Source organism: Aspergillus costaricaensis, assembly GCF_003184835.1.
Source record: "Aspergillus costaricaensis CBS 115574 unplaced genomic scaffold BO79scaffold_6, whole genome shotgun sequence".
In the NCBI taxonomy this organism is placed as follows: Eukaryota; Fungi; Ascomycota; class Eurotiomycetes; order Eurotiales; family Aspergillaceae; genus Aspergillus; species Aspergillus costaricensis.
The window spans coordinates 151,895-169,254 of NW_020291806.1; the positions used below are offsets into that span (position 1 = coordinate 151,895).

At 51.2% G+C, this 17,360-nt stretch overlaps 8 protein-coding genes across 8 annotated transcripts; 1 reads left to right on the forward strand and 7 right to left on the reverse strand.

The window, feature by feature from the left end:
* Nucleotides 1–141: 141 nt before the first annotated feature.
* BO79DRAFT_278311 (FAD-dependent oxidoreductase) lies at nucleotides 142–1,993 on the reverse strand (the record flags this gene model as incomplete). The annotated part of the gene is made up of 1 exon (XM_025687894.1): nucleotides 142–1,993. One exon carries the CDS (start codon nucleotides 1,991–1,993, stop codon nucleotides 227–229), a length of 1,767 nt encoding a protein of 588 aa, XP_025542610.1. The 3' UTR covers nucleotides 142–226.
* An 887-nt stretch (nucleotides 1,994–2,880) lies between these two features.
* On the forward strand, nucleotides 2,881–3,986 carry BO79DRAFT_278314 (caleosin family protein; the record flags this gene model as incomplete). The annotated part of the gene is made up of 5 exons (XM_025687895.1): nucleotides 2,881–3,123; nucleotides 3,195–3,419; nucleotides 3,489–3,650; nucleotides 3,713–3,805; nucleotides 3,861–3,986. 5 exons carry the CDS (start codon nucleotides 2,881–2,883, stop codon nucleotides 3,984–3,986), a joined length of 849 nt encoding a protein of 282 aa, XP_025542611.1.
* Nucleotides 3,987–4,104: 118 nt separating this feature from the next.
* Nucleotides 4,105–6,188, reverse strand: BO79DRAFT_278321 (phthalate transporter). Its single transcript, XM_025687896.1, has 6 exons — nucleotides 5,602–6,188; nucleotides 5,423–5,548; nucleotides 5,161–5,373; nucleotides 4,610–5,107; nucleotides 4,466–4,558; nucleotides 4,105–4,415 (listed from the first exon to the last, which is right to left on the reverse strand). The coding sequence occupies exons 1-6, from the start codon at nucleotides 5,833–5,835 to the stop codon at nucleotides 4,146–4,148; spliced, it is 1,434 nt and encodes a 477-aa protein (XP_025542612.1). The 5' UTR covers nucleotides 5,836–6,188; the 3' UTR covers nucleotides 4,105–4,145.
* Nucleotides 6,189–6,314: 126 nt separating this feature from the next.
* Nucleotides 6,315–8,674, reverse strand: BO79DRAFT_278325 (MFS general substrate transporter; the record flags this gene model as incomplete). Its single annotated transcript, XM_025687897.1, has 14 exons — nucleotides 8,341–8,674; nucleotides 8,208–8,285; nucleotides 8,079–8,158; nucleotides 7,954–8,035; nucleotides 7,852–7,905; nucleotides 7,732–7,802; nucleotides 7,518–7,677; nucleotides 7,403–7,456; nucleotides 7,302–7,353; nucleotides 7,145–7,252; nucleotides 7,003–7,093; nucleotides 6,832–6,955; nucleotides 6,694–6,785; nucleotides 6,315–6,639 (listed from the first exon to the last, which is right to left on the reverse strand). Exons 1-14 carry the CDS (start codon nucleotides 8,440–8,442, stop codon nucleotides 6,315–6,317), a joined length of 1,473 nt encoding a protein of 490 aa, XP_025542613.1. The 5' UTR covers nucleotides 8,443–8,674.
* A 300-nt stretch (nucleotides 8,675–8,974) lies between these two features.
* On the reverse strand, nucleotides 8,975–10,021 carry BO79DRAFT_285445 (NmrA/HSCARG family protein; the record flags this gene model as incomplete). The annotated part of the gene is made up of 3 exons (XM_025688356.1): nucleotides 8,975–9,312; nucleotides 9,372–9,792; nucleotides 9,848–10,021. The coding sequence occupies 3 exons, from the start codon at nucleotides 10,019–10,021 to the stop codon at nucleotides 8,975–8,977; spliced, it is 933 nt and encodes a 310-aa protein (XP_025542614.1).
* A 460-nt stretch (nucleotides 10,022–10,481) lies between these two features.
* BO79DRAFT_189538 (C6 transcription factor) lies at nucleotides 10,482–12,556 on the reverse strand (the record flags this gene model as incomplete). The annotated part of the gene is made up of 2 exons (XM_025680668.1): nucleotides 10,482–12,071; nucleotides 12,164–12,556. 2 exons carry the CDS (start codon nucleotides 12,554–12,556, stop codon nucleotides 10,521–10,523), a joined length of 1,944 nt encoding a protein of 647 aa, XP_025542615.1. The 3' UTR covers nucleotides 10,482–10,520.
* A 161-nt stretch (nucleotides 12,557–12,717) lies between these two features.
* BO79DRAFT_243465 (DUF500-domain-containing protein) lies at nucleotides 12,718–14,303 on the reverse strand (the record flags this gene model as incomplete). The annotated part of the gene is made up of 3 exons (XM_025685290.1): nucleotides 12,718–13,984; nucleotides 14,029–14,150; nucleotides 14,246–14,303. 3 exons carry the CDS (start codon nucleotides 14,301–14,303, stop codon nucleotides 13,190–13,192), a joined length of 975 nt encoding a protein of 324 aa, XP_025542616.1. The 3' UTR covers nucleotides 12,718–13,189.
* An 867-nt stretch (nucleotides 14,304–15,170) lies between these two features.
* On the reverse strand, nucleotides 15,171–17,135 carry BO79DRAFT_189544 (MFS transporter; the record flags this gene model as incomplete). Its single annotated transcript, XM_025680669.1, has 4 exons — nucleotides 16,700–17,135; nucleotides 15,647–16,633; nucleotides 15,463–15,594; nucleotides 15,171–15,414 (listed from the first exon to the last, which is right to left on the reverse strand). The coding sequence occupies exons 1-4, from the start codon at nucleotides 17,002–17,004 to the stop codon at nucleotides 15,171–15,173; spliced, it is 1,668 nt and encodes a 555-aa protein (XP_025542617.1). The 5' UTR covers nucleotides 17,005–17,135.
* Between the last annotated feature and the right edge of the window lie 225 nt (nucleotides 17,136–17,360).

Consider the following 17,360-nt stretch of genomic DNA (forward strand, 5'->3'; position numbering starts at 1 on the left):
CTCCTCGTTTTCGTTGCGTATGCCGTTTTGGGTAAGATGCCCTTCGTACTCGCACCCTTGCCCAAAACAGGCAATATCCGGGTGATCCCCAGTGGATCGGGAGCGTTTAAATCTCTACTTTTCTAACTTTCTCAATTGATCCGGAGTGATTCCGTCTTAGAACTTTTTATGCTTCGTATGCTACACACCAACTACCCATAAAAAACTTAGATCACATTTCAGCTGCTTAAATGGCTTGCTGCGCCCGCTGCTCCTTCTGAGCGAACGAATCCATGGGTTTCAAGTTCGCCTTGGACGGCCCCTCCACACAAACGCCATCGCAGCTGAAGCGACTACCATGCACAGGGCAATCCCAGCTCTTCTCGGTGTCGTTCCAGTTCAACACCGCCTTCATGTGTGGACAGATGGCGCTGAACTTATGCGCCTTGCCTTGCTCATCTTTGTACACGGCTACGGGGTTGGTCAGACCCTCCTTGATTACGCCTCCAGAGCCGACGGCGAGGTCCTCGATGTCCTTAATGTCGGACTTCATCCAGCGGTTGTACTGGGTATTGATTTGAACATCATGCGCCAGCATACTGGGCAGCGACTTGGCGATGCTGGACAGTCGGTGGGGGTTGTATAGGCTGGCCCAAGGATTGTCAATACCCATTATCTCGTCCGCAATAAGTCTACCAGCAAGCACGCCGTGTGTGAGACCATTGCCGCTGTCTCCTGTGACAATGTATGTATGATTTAGGCCCTGGTTCTTTCCAATGAATGCCATGTAATCCACAGGTTCGAAGATCTGTCCACTCCACTTATAGTCGACTGTCCCGGCCTTGGTGAAGCGTTCGCGGACCCAGGTCTCAAGTTCCTCGAAACGCCCACTGGTGGTATCCTGGCCAACCTTGTGATCGCATCCTCCGACCACTAGATAGTCGTCATTCTCATCGCATTCGGTGAACCGAATGTACTTGTATGCTTCTGCCTCGTCGTAGAGAAGGCAGTCTTCGATCGAGCCCTTGGGAACACGAATGGCAATGCAGTAGGTGCGCATGTACTCCATCTCCGCGATGACGCTCAGTTTTTGAAGAGGCACACAAGTCGCCTCGACCATATCCTTGGCCGTGATAGTGTACCCGTCTGTGGTTGTCACTTGCACCAGGCCACTCTCGCTGGACGACATCATGCGAGTGTGCGCATAGCATTGAAAGTTTGGCTGCTTCTGCAGCCACTCAAGTACGCCGACAAAGTACTTGGTCGGGTGGAACGTCGCCTGGTCTGCAAAAATGGCACCGTCCCGCTGGTCGATGCTGCCATCCCAGCCCTTCACGGTGAGGCCATCGCGATAGGATGCAGGAAGACCAAGCTGCTTCGCAAGGTCAACTTCCTTCTTCAGGCTGGAGACTTCTTTATCATGGTTTGGGTCACCACGGGGGTACTGGGAGATCTCATAGCCTGGAAGCGTGCGGTACTCGCACTCGATTCCGAGTGATCGGGAAATCTCCCCGACTCGCTTGAGCGCCCAGGTATGGCTCTCAGCGGCGGCTTTGGCACCCTGGTGTCCATGCTTCTTCTGGATCTCGGTGTATCCATCGTCCAAGGCATTGGACAAATGGCCACTGGTACGGCCACTTTCGCCGGACAGGACATTGCGGGCCTCGATCATGGTCACTCGCTTTCCACGATTGACCAGCTCATAGGCAATGGAGATACCGGCAATACCTGAGCCGACAATGCAGACTTCGGTTTCAACGTTCTCATTCAATGATGGGAACTTGGGATATTTGGAGTAGGGCATAGAGTGAACCCAGACGGGGTCCGTCTCGCCGGAGGTGTTCATCCAATGGGTGGGACTGGACATGGTGGCTAGTTTGCGTGATTTGGGAGGGGGAGCTGAAGTTGAGTATGAAAAGACAGTATACAGAAGTTGGCAATTAACCCGTTTGAACGTAGTAAGCTTACTAGCAGGATGACAAGCAAAGCCGCGAAAACTCAGTTTATACAACATGGCAAGGTCGGGAAGAGCAAGACCAACCCTTTACTCACAACGGGCAGATTGGGTGTTTCAATGCGGGTTTATGTTCACGATGTACCCCGCGGGGCTTCATGATGACATAACGACAGACCCAAGAATTGAATTGTGCAAAAGCTAGATAAAGTTCGGATTGGGATCCAGACAATGGAGCCAAGGACCTCGAATTTGCCTGAAACCGGGTTCAGAGACAATTTCCCAGAGACTGGTTGGTGGAAGCATAGCCTAGACCAGCCTGCGTGGATGTAGTATCCGGGGGGTGGAGATACTGTAGAAGACCATTATGTTTGTGGGCAGACTGTCAGGCCCCAACTAGGCGTGCGTGTCCCTTCTTTTAGGTTAGACAGTATAGCTCTGACCTAGCTAGAGGGTATGGCTTGTAAATTAGACTTCTTAGAGGGCTCTTGTCACTTGACCTGCGCATAGTGGTAGCCTCTGAGCGTATACCTCAGCCACCCAGTCATAGTAGTGGTCTTTTAGCAGATGAATACTCAACAGCGGAAAATATATCCCCACCACCTCAGCGGAAAATATCCCAGCCATTCACCCCATATTCTTTCAATTGGGGTGTTTCATGCTGCTACTGATAAACAGTAATCATGACACTCTCAGTGGCGATTAAACGCCGCTAATTGAGTGACGAATTGGGTGACTATTCAAGTGATGTACTATCAATAGCACCCAGTATGACCTCACCATGACTCCCGAACCAATGACGCCATCAACCCTAACGAACGAATCTCCGATCTTCTAATCAGCCATCTCCCATTACCAACAACTGACTCTTCTACTCCCTGTTTTATTTACATTTTACCTCCTCCGATCCAATATTGACTCAATTGAATAATCCCATAACCACCAGAATGCCTCGCAAAGTATCCTTCTCCGAAACTCAACTACCCAATTTCGACAAACCCATCCGCCCGCCTTCTATCAGCGTCGACTTTTCCACCACTGTCCCCGAATGCCCCGTCACTGCGGCCCGCCAACCAGCCCGCTATACGAACGACTACATTGAGAAACCGGGTGTTCCGCGGGCCAACACCACCGCCTCAATTGACCGGCCGGACGGGGATGAGAGCTATACAAAGCGATTTGGCGATTTTGTACGTACTAGCCTCAATAAGCACTCTATATAATCGATTGAAACATACCACTAACTTGATAACTGATGAAGACCCCCCTCCAACAACATGTCCTCTTCTGGGACCGCGACCGCGACGGGCAAATCTACCCCTGGGATACATATAACGGCTTTCGCGACCTAGGATTCAATATCCTCTTCTCCTTCTTAGCTGTTCTAATCATCAATTTGAACTTCTCCTATCCGACTCGTCTGGCACATTCGTATCTCCCGGATCCGTGGTTTAGGGTATATGTGGATGCGGTTCATAAAGCCAAGGTACATACCTCCTCCCATTGGGGATTTACGCCTTCACTAGGAGGAGATGGCTAATGGATGAATGGATAGCATGGCTCCGATAGCAATACCTACGACCCCGAAGGACGCTTCGTTCCTCAATCATTCGAGAATATGTTCGCGAAGTATGATCGCGATGGTGATGGCGCATTGACATTGCGGGAGCTGTTTGATATGATGCATGGGAATAGATGTGCGGCTGATCCGTTTGGTGTATGTTCACTCTTCTCTCCACCATTCGCGCAAAAGATAGATGTAACTGACATGGAGTCTAGTGGGGAGCCGCCTTGTTTGAATGGGGCACCACATGGTTGCTAATTGAGAAGGACGGCAAGGTCTGGAAGGAAGATGTGCGGGGTGTATACGATGTATGCCTATTTATGCCTTGGTGGGACTGAGGAATGCGGCTAATAATTATTACAGGGCTCATTATTCTGGAAGGTACGGGAAGCGACTCTTTCAGGCCGGGGATGGACGCAGGGATTTAGACCTGGATTATGGATGAAGCGGACAGTGAAGGGATATCTGAATGCATATTTGGACGGCTAAGCATACATGCATTGCATTAGACCATTGTACACTTATTTAGAGCGATGTAGTTATCGCCATCATCTCATGTATGATTTCATCGTCGAGCATAATACCAGCGACTTCAAGCATGGCAGACCAGAACATAAATTAAGCCAATCAGCACCGTCTGTAAACAAGCTAATAGGTATACCGAAACCCCGGCAGATCCCCAATAACCAACTCTCCCCGATCCACGCGACGATTGCGCAGATACAATCGAATGGTTAACAACCCCACCAGCACTATCGCAGCAGCCTGCAACCCAATGCAGGTAAGCATTCCCGGCCGATACTCCGGAGCATCCTGAGATCGAAAGACCAGAGATCCGACCATGCCGCCCGACGCACCGAGACCGACAAAGATGGCGCTGCAGGCCGCTCGCTTCCACTGACCGCGGACATTGTTTGCCTAATGCCAATCAGCACTGATACTACGGTCAGAAGGATGTAGAATTCTACCTGATATGCCATAGCAGCAGGTACATTCGAGTTGGCTCCCATGGTAGTAAGGAAGCACCCGACCAATCGTGGTCCGTTGCTCTTGGTGAAGGTCTAGTCTTGTCAGCTTTGTTTACCGTTACATTTGTATGAGGAGAAACTGACCATCAAAGGAAGCCCGATCAATGCCAACATGGCATTGAAAACAATAATTGGTCCCCGCAACCGATACTTATCTCCAATCCACGATGTTGCCATCATGGTGATCCCCGCAGCCACGTACGGTGGAGCGAAGAGACACAACGATGCTCCCATCGAAAAGCCCATTCCCTGCCTGTATATCAGAGGCAGAAAATATGCGATCGAATAGGCAGTAGATGTAGTGCAGAAGTACACTAGTCCAAATCCCCAGATATTGATGTCCAGTGCAGCGACAAGGTACTTCTTCAGATTGAAGGGCTCGAGTCTCACGTCCCCGCGGTCGTCGTTGATCTGGTGAGTGATGAAGTCGTATTCTCGGTCCGAGAGGAATCGGCTCTCGCTTGATCTCATCCGATCCAGGAAATTGATCAGGACGAAGTAGCTGATGGCTGCGAGCGTGCAAGTGAGGAGGCCTTGGATGACGAAAATCCAGCGCCAGGCTGTGAGGCCGCCTAGGCCGTTCTGTTCGAGCCGATTCTTAGCATGAAAGCAATGAAGAATACGGGGTCGCGTACCATGAAGGTGATGCCATAGGAAAGTATTCCGGTAAAAGCTGATGCCACACAGCCGAGCAGATAGAAGATGGCAAATCGCTTTTGCATCTGATATCGGGTGTACCAAGTCGCAATAAGATAGACAGCAGCAGGGAAGAACCCTGCTTCCAAGGCTCCGATGATGATTCGAATGCCAGCTAGTTGAGCCCAGTTGTGGACGAATCCACCGCACATCTAAACAGGTTAGCTCTTCCTCGGGAGGGGTGTTCCAGTGATATCTTACCATAGCAATACCCCAGATAAAGCAAATGCCCGCAAGGAAGGTCTTCGGGCCCAACCTGCGAATCAGCACTGGACCCAGCATTTGCAGACAGATGTAGGGAGGAAAGAACACGACAGCAATGATATTCTATACGACTGTGTTAGAATAGGCATGTTTCTTCAGCGATAAAAAAAACTCACATATTGATTACCCTGGAGGTGCAATTCCTTCTCCATTCCCGCAACCGCTGCAGTAGACAGGTTTCCCCGGTCAAGCAGCGATACGGTGTGCAGGAACCCCAGCATGACAATCAATCGGGCGTCAACTCGACGGATAACCCGTCGCTGCTCCTGTGGAGTCAGCTCCGTATCATCGGTTTGGGAGCTCTCTGCCTCAACGGACAGGCCTTTGATGGTGTCGTCGTCGGCCATCATCCCGAGTTGAGGACGTTGCAACTAAACCGTCGGCTACATTGATGGGAGTGCTCTTGCTCCTAGGGAGATTTGTAGGACCTAAAGTATGATCAAAACAATGATGCAAATTTGGTATCGATGGCGACATTGGAAGCAATTCTCGAGACTATAGATGCTTTATCAGGTCATAGCAAAAGAAACTATGCTAATGGATGGATTTTCATTTGCGGGGAAAGCTCGAGGTCGGAAATCGGCGTTAACCATGAAGCTACTACGTGTAACGTAGCGATGTGACTAGCCAAACCCTGCAGACTGGAGATAGTCTCCTTCAGCCATTTCTAAACGCCGAAAGCCGAAGAAAGAAGACATGGCGGTTTGCGTGAGTGGTGAAAGTTGTAGGGCCAAGGATCGATTAGCGTCGTGGTAGACATGCTAATTGCCAGGCTGCCACGGAGATCACGAGCTGGCTTACTCAGCTCGTCAGAATCTCCATTCTACCCCTAGACCCTCCCTTCACTGACTTCATGTTCGTCTGCAGTCACATTCCAATCGTCAACTTGGCGGGTTTTAGCTTTTCTCCGCTCCTCCCACTTAAAGGCAAAATGGATGCAAACGAACAACACCGCTGCCAAGCATGAAAGACCGAGGTACAGTTTTGCTCCAATACGCCAGTGAGGAGCTTCCGATGCTGGATATGCAGCTATGGGAAGGAAGGCACTTAGCAAATACGCGAAGAGGGTTCCGGTGGCGAACAAAACGGTGCGAACTTCGGGCTCCGTCTCCAAATGGGCAGCTGCCCACGCACACAACAGCATTGTCGAGACCCTAAACAATAGATATCAGCTAGATATCATTACCTGTCGGATAGGTGAGGCTTACGCTCCAATATAGTCCATATACCACCCAGCCATATAGGTGTGCTCATTGCTCGGTTGGATCGTCAGGATAATGAGTGATACTATGTTGATCACCTATACTTGGTCAGTACGGAGTAGTGCTTACTCAGGTGCGACATACCGAATGCAAGAGGAGGAATGGCAGTCTGACTCCAAAATAGTCACTGAACCCACTGAAAAGGATTTCAGCGACAAGTTGGGTTGCTTGACCAGCGATCGGAAGGTAGTCGAGCATGGCCACGGAGCTAAATTACATCAGACTTGGATGCATAGAATGGTAAGAAATACATACTACTTGGCGGATCCATCAGGGTTTTTCAACGACTTGAGCCAGAGGTTGAAGTAGCTCGTCGGCGTTGTGCCGGTGCCGATTGCCCACGCGACTGTGTCAAGATCAGTTATACGTGCTACAGCAGGGTGAGATGGAGCCATACTGGCGAACAACCATAAATGCCAGAATTTGAAGCAGCGCAGAAAGCTTTTAACCTGGATGCCGATCTGCGGTTTCCGGCCCACGCGGCGTGTACGTGCAATGGCAGTATCTGTATGAGTTTAGCCAGTTTCTCCACATCTCCTATAATCTTCACTTACTAATATGCTGTGGCCCGAGATAGATCTTGGACAATGGATTTTGCCTTTCGGGCTATAGTCACTTAGCAGGGCATCCCACCCGAAGAGCTGGGGTTTCTCACAAAGCCAGGTAGGATGACAAATGCCAACAATGCAATGAATATGGTGCAAACCCCCTATTTAGGACGTAAACTAATCAGCTTCATTCCCTCGAGTATACAATCAGGTTGAACATACATTTATGATAAATGCCCATCTCCAACCACTTCGCCCCATGACACCTTCCAGATTGGTTGACATTGCGCCCTGCATGGCACCCGAGAGCATTGCCCCAACTGGCTGAGCCATGTTATACAAACTCATACGCAAGGCCATCTCGTGCGGGAGATACCATTGACTTTGCTTGTTAGTAGTCTGACTACTTGGTTATCTAGAAGATTGAGCGACTTACCTGATAATGGTAAAGTAGCCAGGCCACGTCGCACCCTCAAAGAAGCCAATGAGAAAACGCAAGCCATACACCTAATCGATTAGTTGTGCCGATGCCTGTCAAAACACTCGGGGTAAATACCTGTTTAGCAGACGTGACAGTGGATAAGCAACAGGTGAGTATACCCCATAGAACCTATTTCGTTGGTTAGCTATATGAATACTCTATCTGAAGAAAAGTTACTTCGCATGCTGGCAGCCATATAGCTGGCCCGACGTGGGAGATAATGATGCATGATGGGTAGAGCATAATCATGTATCCGATACTGATGGAGTCAGAATTGCCAGTAGTCAGAGGTGATGACATACTTGAAGAAGGTCGTGAAATAATTGTACTCGTTACCATAGAGTTCGAGATCTGTCTCCATACCGGAAACATAGGCATTGCTCTGCCGATGATAAGTACACATTGTTTATGTGATACATGCGGGTACTAACAATGTTCGTTTGGTCCAGGTATTTGAATGCATATCCCAGAAACCCCACGACGAGGAAGAAGCAGTCGAGTCGCCATACCTAGGATCGGTCAGTCGATGCACACATTTCCGATGTTGTGGACTGGAAATAATACCAGTGCCCTCTCATCCTCCGGCCGTATCTCATCCGATAGCTGCTCGTTTACAGATGAGACCCTATCGATAGGGCCTTTATTATTATCGTCGGGCGTATCCATCCTAGCGAACTTTCACTGAAAATGAGAAATCATAAAGCCGTGGAATTCGGATTAGAGCCCACGACCGGTATATAGTTCCAGCGACATTAAGGTCGTGGGAGGAAAGCGCGTTCGGTGAGGTCTTATCGGCGACCTGCAGGCATGGCATCAAGGCGGGATGTGAAGGCGTGCTCTGTATAGCCCGCCCCGCTCAATTGCTCTGATGCACGCCGTTATTCGCCAAGCAGACCAGGAAGCTGCTGACGTTGAGGTCTAGAAGATCCTCTCCGATAAAGATGCAGGCGCAGTCCTCTAACTGTAGCTATCAAATTAGGTAACATCCGGCACCGGCGTCAAGTATCCTAACTACGCCACCAGCCGCCAAGATTACGAGTGATTTGTCGCTCAAACAAATAAGAAAAATGATTTAGGCCATCCCAAAACCATTCGATTATCATATCACGATAATATGATTACACAAGATCCTAGCTAATCCCATCCTAGGTGATTTGACGACTACACCACTGAGCTCCGACTAGAGAACGCAGGTAGACTAGGCAAACGAAGCCTTGTTCTGCTGCAAGAATTCCTTCCAGCTGGTGGGCTTATACCCCGCCTTAGCCACTAAAGCCTTACTCTCGTTGAGACTCCGACCATTGAAGTAACCAGGGTTTCCAATGAAGAGGTGGTTCTCCAGCATTTCCTGGCCCATCGGACCCGGCATGAATGACTTGTACGTTTCGGGATCGACCTGCACAAATTGGGACTTCTGTCCGGTCACCTCTTCGAACTCTTCGAGAATGCGAGTAGGAGTGTAGTAATCCTCCGCCACGAGGATCTGAGTGCCGAGTGTCTCTGACCGGTTCTTCAAAGAGGCGGCGACATATTTACCTACATAACTTGTCAGTCAAGGCACTCATGCTAGAGCAAATGGCTTAAAGATCACATACCCATATCACCCGCGATATCAATCAATGGAAACTTAGCCTCCTTTCCAACAGGATAAGCAAGAGTCCATACCCCGTTCTCGCCCTTCCGCAGCAGACCAACAACAGAGTAATTGGTCATGAAATACCCCGGCAAGACAAAGGTAGCCGGAACTCCCAGCGAGCGAATATACTGCTCGACCTGGGCTTTGTGATCGAAGTGATGGACATTCTTGAGACGTCCGGCTGTGGTCTCTGTCACGTTGAGCAGAGAAGAGAAAATGAGATGCTGGACGTTCAACTCTTTAGCCACGTCGGCAACGTTCTTGCCGTGGACCAATTCTGCATCAGATCCAGCAATACCCCAGGCGGGAGTGGTCACTAGGAAGACGGAGTGACTGCCCTTGAGGGCGTTCCGGATAGAGTCTTTAGAGTTCATGTCCGCCTATGTAGACTGTTAGAGTGGGTTTCCGGTAGGATTATGGGCCGTCAAGCCTTACATTTCGGATTTCGACTCCCTGCTTGGCCAATGCCTGGGCTTCTGGTTTGCTAGCATCGCGGGTGATACCGCGGATCTTGAATTCCTTGGAAAGTTCGGGGTCGCTGAGGATCGTGCGGATGACGGACCCGCCCTGTTGGCCAGTGGCACCGAAGACAGTAATGATCTTGGACATTTTGCTGTGAGAGATAGATGAATTGTTCGGTTCCTTGAGTTCGTATTGCTTTCAGTCTGGTGGAGTAATTGCCAATGGATGACTTCTGCTGCATGGGATTGACCCGGGGCAAGCCTCCATTATATGTCCCTTGGCCACCCACTGCAGCTGACCAAGATTGAGGTCTCTTCCATACCCCTTTCGGCGTCAATGTCAGAGAGATGAATGACAAAATACCCCTCGCATATCGGCTTCATATGGGACCGAGGTTAGTAAGAGAGACATTGAAGCCTGACTAAAAGTGGACGAGGGTCGGGTTTGAGATCAATGCCGAGGGGGATCGCCACCCCGACCGTGACACATCTAAGAGTACATGATGGCCATGTTCCATGATCGCTTTCTCCACAACCCGATTTCACATACACGTTACATATAATTATATTGATATTATATGTCGAATTTTTCACATTTGTTTTATGCCGTCCACATACGTCCTTCAAAGGGGTTGGGAGCCCGACCGTTACAGCAATGGCTCCCACAGCCACTCCATGCCCGAGACACCAAAACCAGCCATCCCTAGCGAATAGACATCTAAGGGAATAGAACCTTGATCCAGGGGAATCGGGGAGACATCCATGCCTGGAGCAGGGTTGGTATGTAAGGACATCAACTCCGAACCCATACTATCACCATCCTTAACCTCCGTGCCCAGAGAGGAGCCTGGCGATACACCCATTTTGGCTGCCCTAGTTGAAGCTGTCCGTTGCATCAACCGCTTGAGCGGCTTCCGGAGCATGACACTCTGAGGCGAGCCATCCTGCTCCCATTGCCGTTGGATCTCCGTCACCACCTGCCAGGCATGATCGGTCTCGGCCGTGATCGGGCGGTTGCACAGCTGGGCGAGAATGAATGCGACCGTGTGCCATTGCTTATACGTCTTGCACAACCACGCCCAGTGTGAAGTACTCTCGTTTGTATGCAGCAGAATGGTGAATTTGATGGTTTCGACGGCCGCCCGAAAGGCATCATCGCAGGCGGCTTGCGAGCATTCGGATTCAGACCCATGGCTGGGGATTTTGTTGTAATGAGCGTACAGCCACAGCTTCGACAGGGTCAACCGAATGATCATGGCGTAAACCCATTGAACTGGGATATTGATGTCCAAGTGTTGCAAATACCGATTTTCCAGACGGTTCGCTACAGTGGTAACTAGCGGTTCCTGATCGGCCGAGGATTCTGGATCCTTTGCACCATTACGTCGATTTGGCCAGTTGAGTTCCGAGATTAGTTCGCACTGAATAATGAGGAGGGTGATATCAGTGGTGCCAGTTTTTTCTGGTGGCAGCTCAGTCATGGAAGGAGCCAGATCTTCCCCGTCAATATTATGGGGGAGACGAGTGTCAAACATGCCTGGCTGGATCTGGGTGTCAGTTCCTTGATCCTCGGAGCACACCATATCCAGGACACAAATGTGCCACCATAAGCGACGCCGCATTTCCGAGTCGAACGGGCTGAGTCCGAGGCTTTGACCGTCGCGATGGACACCCTGTCCCTGAGCCACACGAACCACGACGGCAGACGCCGCCCAGACGAGTCTGGCATCCCCCCTCCAGCGAAGGCAGAGCAAGAAGATCACTGCAGCTTGCAGAACACTGATGTTCTGAGATTTGATGAAGTTGGCTCTTACCAAAGCCTGGTCAACGGCGAGCTGGTAGCTCTGAATAGCCTTCTCGCAATCGAGACCCACCAAGTCCAAGCACTGACCTGGGGGTATGGATACGATGGCAGCAAAGCACACAGCCAGAATGAGTGCTTCGCGAGAAGGGTCCGGATTGATGTTCTCGGACTCTTCACGAACCATGATCTCCACAGACGGTACGTGTAGAACGGCAAGTAGCGGGGCTACATTGTTTTTGTAGACTTGCCATAAGCGCTGGAACTGGTCCGGCTGCAGGTAGGTGTCTCGTAAACTGTGATCCTGCCAGTTGCCCCCAAGGCTACTGGCGAAGTGCAAGCCGGATGCCTGCGGGGTCTCCAGTTCATCCTCGGAGGATGATGCATCACAGATGTCCTGTAGTTCTCGGATCTATAGTGGTCACGAACACACCCGTCAGGGCTCTTGTGGGGAGTAGAACAGGATTATACGAGGAAGGGAAATCTCACCTTGTCCCCCAGCACGGCCGAGGGTGCATCCCCCACATAACGACTTTTACCTTCCTTGACAACCAGCCTGCCTTCCCGCTGGCCTGGTTCCAGTGGTCTAGTGGCCTCCTCCTGCGAATGGCCGAGTGGAGACGAGCTAGAAGCCGATCCAGCCTCCGCAGGTTGCTGAGCTTGGGCGCGCAGGAGCTGGACCTCTTGCTCCAGGTGTCGCAGCTGGGCCAGCACCTCGGCGATTGGGGGGCGTTTCAGCTGTCGCGGTGCTCGTTTAGGACCAGGAAAGACACATTGTTCGCTGCCCTTGACACATCGACCGCAGGGAAACCTCCGGTCGCATCGGACCTTCCGGCGGTTGCAGGGGATGCAGCTACGGGGATATGTGCCACTATCATCCATCTTGCGACATCGCCATCCCTGAGAGGGGTTTTTAAGAATGAATCTGGCGGAACAAAAAGTATAATGTTTGGAGATTGATTGGGTTGAGTTGGGAGAAAGGAGGAATCGGGGCGCGGTCCGAGACACTAACAGAAGGAGAATGAAACCCACGGTCGCGTCTTGTGATCTTCACCGACTTCTGATTTTAACACAACCAGAGTCGATTACTGACCACTCTTTGTCTGTCCCGCACCCACCATCACACTGTATATGATTACTTTCACTGCTATATATCAAGCTAGGATAATACTGTAGGAGTCGCTGTTCCAGCTTACTCGCCGCGTGTCACTTTCTTGCTCCCTAATCCTCCCCATGCGCGCCATCACCCTCTCTTGCTTGCCTTAAGAGGATGTGGCTAGTTACTTGGGACGATCCAACAGCAACCATTAGGTGCGAGGTTGAGATTCCTTTCCGGGATAGTACTTCAGTGTGCATCGTGCATGCTCCTGTGATGAGAGGTCCGATCGTGGCCAGCCAAGGCTATTCACTGTTATTTCTGCAGCCCCGACCGTGCTGGGAGCGAGTTGCCTCTCAAGAGTTCAACATCTGAGTGATGTTCCCTTGTTATAAGTACTGTTCCTCTCCTTGATGCAATCAACTCTTCGCAGGCCGCAGCGAGGCTGTCTCTGAGGGCAACTCGGGCAGCAGCGTCTCCGAGGAGCCAACCGATTTGTCGTAGTAGATATCCGGCACCACCTCTGCTGGAAGCTCGGCGATGAATTCAGCGGGCAGTTCGGCGGGTAACTGGACGATCTCATCGGCGGGCATCTCGATGGGCATCTTCTGAATTTCCGTTCCTGCAGACGACTGTGACGGCCGTCCGGACGAGATGGAGCCTTTGGTGGACGCTGAGGAGGTCGCGTACAATTCTGGTCGAGGAGCAAAGAGATCGGAGCGCAACACGCGCATCAACTCGTCCGCCTCATCTGGAGGTGGGAATTGGCCCTCGATCAAATCGCGCGCCTTGATCTTCTTTCCGTATAGCTTCTGGTTTGCGCCGCGGCGTTCGAAGATCATGCTCCCTTCGGTGCTGAAGCCACCAAAGAAACCCTGATTATGACCGTAGACGAAAATGCCCGCCATTCCACCGGCGCTGACCACCCCGTTGACCTCTCCAAATCTACCCGATGGACCCATGGCAAACGAGGCAGTCTTGCCCAGGGACAAACTCCCCAGCTGGGCGAATGTGCGAACAGCGCTGGTTGTGTTGAGGACGAAGACAAAGTTGGTCACCTCCAAGCCCACCTGGGACCCTACTCCAACTCCCGCTGTCAGAATGGCCGAAGGCGCAGACCAGTCGCCCTCCTCGAGGCGGGCGATTAAGATGCCCGAGCCCATTCGTACCGATCCAACGATGCCCAGTTTTGATACAGAGAATATTGCAAAGCCCTGCGCTCGACCGGTCAGTCAATGGCGTGGGGATTATTTGCGACCGTTGTAATGCCACTTGCCTTGGCAGCTCCGAGGATCTTCGGGGGAATGAGACTATCGCGGCCGTCTGGGTTCAATGGGTTCGTAAAGGCATCTAGAATCTGGGCGGCTTTGTTACATTCACCTGCAGGAATTGTTAGTCAGTCGCTGTCTTTTGTAGCAACCGCAGAACCCAGGCCGACGTCGCTGTGTGTGGTATAGACGGGGGAGTGAGCCTACTGCGAAAGGAGCCTGGGAAAGGGCTGTGCATTTTCCTGAGCTTCTCGAATGGCGGCATGGTTGCAATGATCCTTCTATTCCAGGCTATGATGAAGAAAATCGATGAATGAGTTCGCTCGCGATACAGGAGCAGAGTGACACAGAAACAGAAAAATCAAGCTCCTCATTCAAGTGGGGGAAGTGGTCTAAAATCGACATTTTGACTCTCTGTTATCTTAACTAGCGGGGGGCTTGTGTTGAGGCGCAATTTAGGTGTTCTTTGCTCCTCCCAATCAGCAATCCAGGCTACTTGGATCATCATCGTGAGTGGAGGAGCTAAAGTTGGCCAGCGCATGCAATCAATGGATTGGGGGCCAGCAGGATCAGCTTGTGCAAGCCAGAGTGGATCCCATCACTCTTTCTCTGCCGTGTCCCATGCACGCTGACCATCTCAATTCAGCAACCACTTCGGTGGGGGTTCTCATTCACGACAAACTCGTGCATTCTCGAATACTACTACATTTCTGCTTTGTAGGCCAGTCTAGTCCCAAATAAGTGGCGGAGACAGTGGGGTGTTTGGAATTGCTTGCTGATTTAGCTCTAGTTTATCACGATATAATAGTGGCAGTTAGTAGATATATATTTCCGTCTTGAGCAGCTGACAATTACCGTGAACTCTAGTATACTAACCTCCTATTTTATATATTGAATTGGTATTGGCGAACGACAAGGAACCGCACTATAGCCTCATCCTTACCCCTACAGGATGATAAGAATGAATCTCATGACGACCTGGCTACCGGAGCAGGGGTAGATCGGGGAGAAGCCTGTTCCCCCAAAGCTGTGCCGGTCTTCAAGGACGTCCCCGAGCTACAAGAGATAGTTTCTGGTGCAAACATAACATCATTAATCTATTCTATGTACAGTTTTCTCAGTCATAACAACATCAAGCATTACAGGTCTTCTCCATATCGCGAGCCGGCGACGCAGCCAGCTTACTCCGCTGACGGATCCACGGCCCAAATATCATGAATGCAACAGGCATGGGAATCATGATGGCTGCAATACACCCCAATAGAGTGCCCGCCCACTGCACGCCCAAGTTGACCATCATCTGGCGTGAAAATAACGGAAAGACGCAGCCCACAGCCGATCGGAGGATGGTGTTCGCCGCAATGGTGGATGCAGCCCTACTGTCGTTAGCACGGTGTCATGGTGGGCAGGAGGAAGTTACTTACAAAGTGGGATAGCAGTCAACGATATAGTTGAAGCACTGCAGGAAGATGCACAGGATGCCGAACCCGATCAGGATACCAGCTGCTGTCGGAGCCATCCAGTGAATCTTATTCGTGTATCCGGTCCAACCGAACCTGCTTATTGTCAGCACCGTCCAGCATGGTAACTAAGAAGGAGGATACCTACCAGAACATGCCAATGGCAAACGCAACGGCGCCGACAATCGCAGCCGGAAGACGCCATTCGGGAATAGGCTTGCCCCCATTTGCCGCCAGCTTGCGCTTATAGGATCCCTGCAGACAGAGGATGAAGACACCTCCAACCAGCTCTCCCAGGATAAGACCGATAAAGGCGAGTCCTCCCACGCCCGCGCTCATCCCATAAACGTCATCGAAGACGACCGGGTAGGCACCGAGAAGGGCATAGATGAGGCCGTATACGAAAGAGATGTACAACGAGATGAGAAGCAGGATCGGCTCAGTGATAAGCATACTCAACGGACGAGTGAAGTTATTCCGAACCATCTCCTTGATGTCAACCTCCACCTCGTCCTGTTTGGCATGGATGCCCCAGTTACGGGTCTGTCGACGGAGAACAGCAGCCTTGCGGACCAGAATGACAGGTGCATACGACTCATCGAGGAAGAAGAACACCAGCACGAAGGCAAGAAAGACCATGATAGCCGAGATGTACATGGTCCAGCGCCATCCCAACGGACTCGCGGCAATGAATCCGCCCACAAATGGCGCAGCGAACGGGCCGATAAATACTGCCATGCAGAAGATCGACATGACGACTCCACGGTGCGCTGCGCTGAACAAATCGGCAAAGACGGCGGGGACAAGCGAGACGGGACTGGCAGCAAAAAGACCAGCGAAGAAGCGACTGATCATGATGGTCTGAATGTCTTTCCCGGTGGCAGAGGCAATGGTGAAGATACCGCATCCGAAGAGCCCGATAGACAACGGCCAGCGTCGTCCAATGAGTTCAGAGGCCGGGGCCCAGATAGTCGGTCCAGCAGCGAATCCGAGAACGTACAAGGTGACTCCGAGGGTGCTGACTTCTCGACCGACGTGGTATTCCTCACTTACAGCACTGACGGCGGCAGAGAAAACGGCACTGGTGAAGGCTGTGGCGAAGGTGCAATAGCAAAGGATGGTGACTAGAACGCTCCTAGATGCGGTGAGCAATGTTTTCTTCATATCGAGACGACGTATTCCTTCTCCAAGTCCTACCTACCTCCGCAAGATAGACCAGTTCCAAGGATGAAGAGGATCATCTGCACCATCAAACTCGACGACATATTCCTCCGGATCAGGAAGCGAAGGCGGATACTCTTTTCCAGCACCCATGGGCAGCCATTCCTGGCGAGGCTCAGGGCCTCTCGTGGACCCTACGGTAGCACGTTGTTGTAGACGGTATGTGTTGATGCGAGCAAGTTCAAGGGAATCGGGATGTTCATCGGGATGATCATCGAAGTAGTCCTCACTATCGGAGGTATGAATCGGAGAGATTTCTTTGGTGTGTTCGGTAACGTGCTCCATGGCTTGCCGGTAGCACTGCACTCTGCAGACCAAGTGAAACAACACCGTGCTCGTTTCTCACAATCATCCTGGGCAAGAGACACGGCAACCACCAGATATAAGTATCAGTGACTAAAGAGCCCCATGCTACAAACTAGCCAGCAAGAAAGAGAAAAAAAAAAGAAGAATCCACTTCACTAGGGCCCCATTGCCATACTGGAGAAACACCCACTATCAGGGTTTTCATAGCTGTTCCATTACCTTCTGGCCATGGCACCATACCCATCCCGAGCCCGAGACACCAACAATGCCTTGTCCCCCCGATCCATCTTTTTCCGCGCGTCGTTACGGATACTCCCTTCTGGCCCTGATCCACC

What these genes read in the sequence shown, in the direction of transcription:
- BO79DRAFT_278321 (XM_025687896.1), bottom strand. Translation starts at nt 5,835, where the DNA reads ATGATGGCCGACGACGACACCATCAAAGGCCTGTCCGTTGAGGCAGAG. An exon ending in ACCTCCAGGGTAATCAATAT is followed by an intron (nt 5,549 to 5,601) that starts GTGAGTTTTTTT and finishes ACAGTCGTATAG; the next exon opens with AATATCATTGCTGTCGTGTT. An exon ending in TGATCGGGCTTCCTTTGATG is followed by an intron (nt 4,559 to 4,609) that starts GTCAGTTTCTCC and finishes TGACAAGACTAG; the next exon opens with ACCTTCACCAAGAGCAACGG.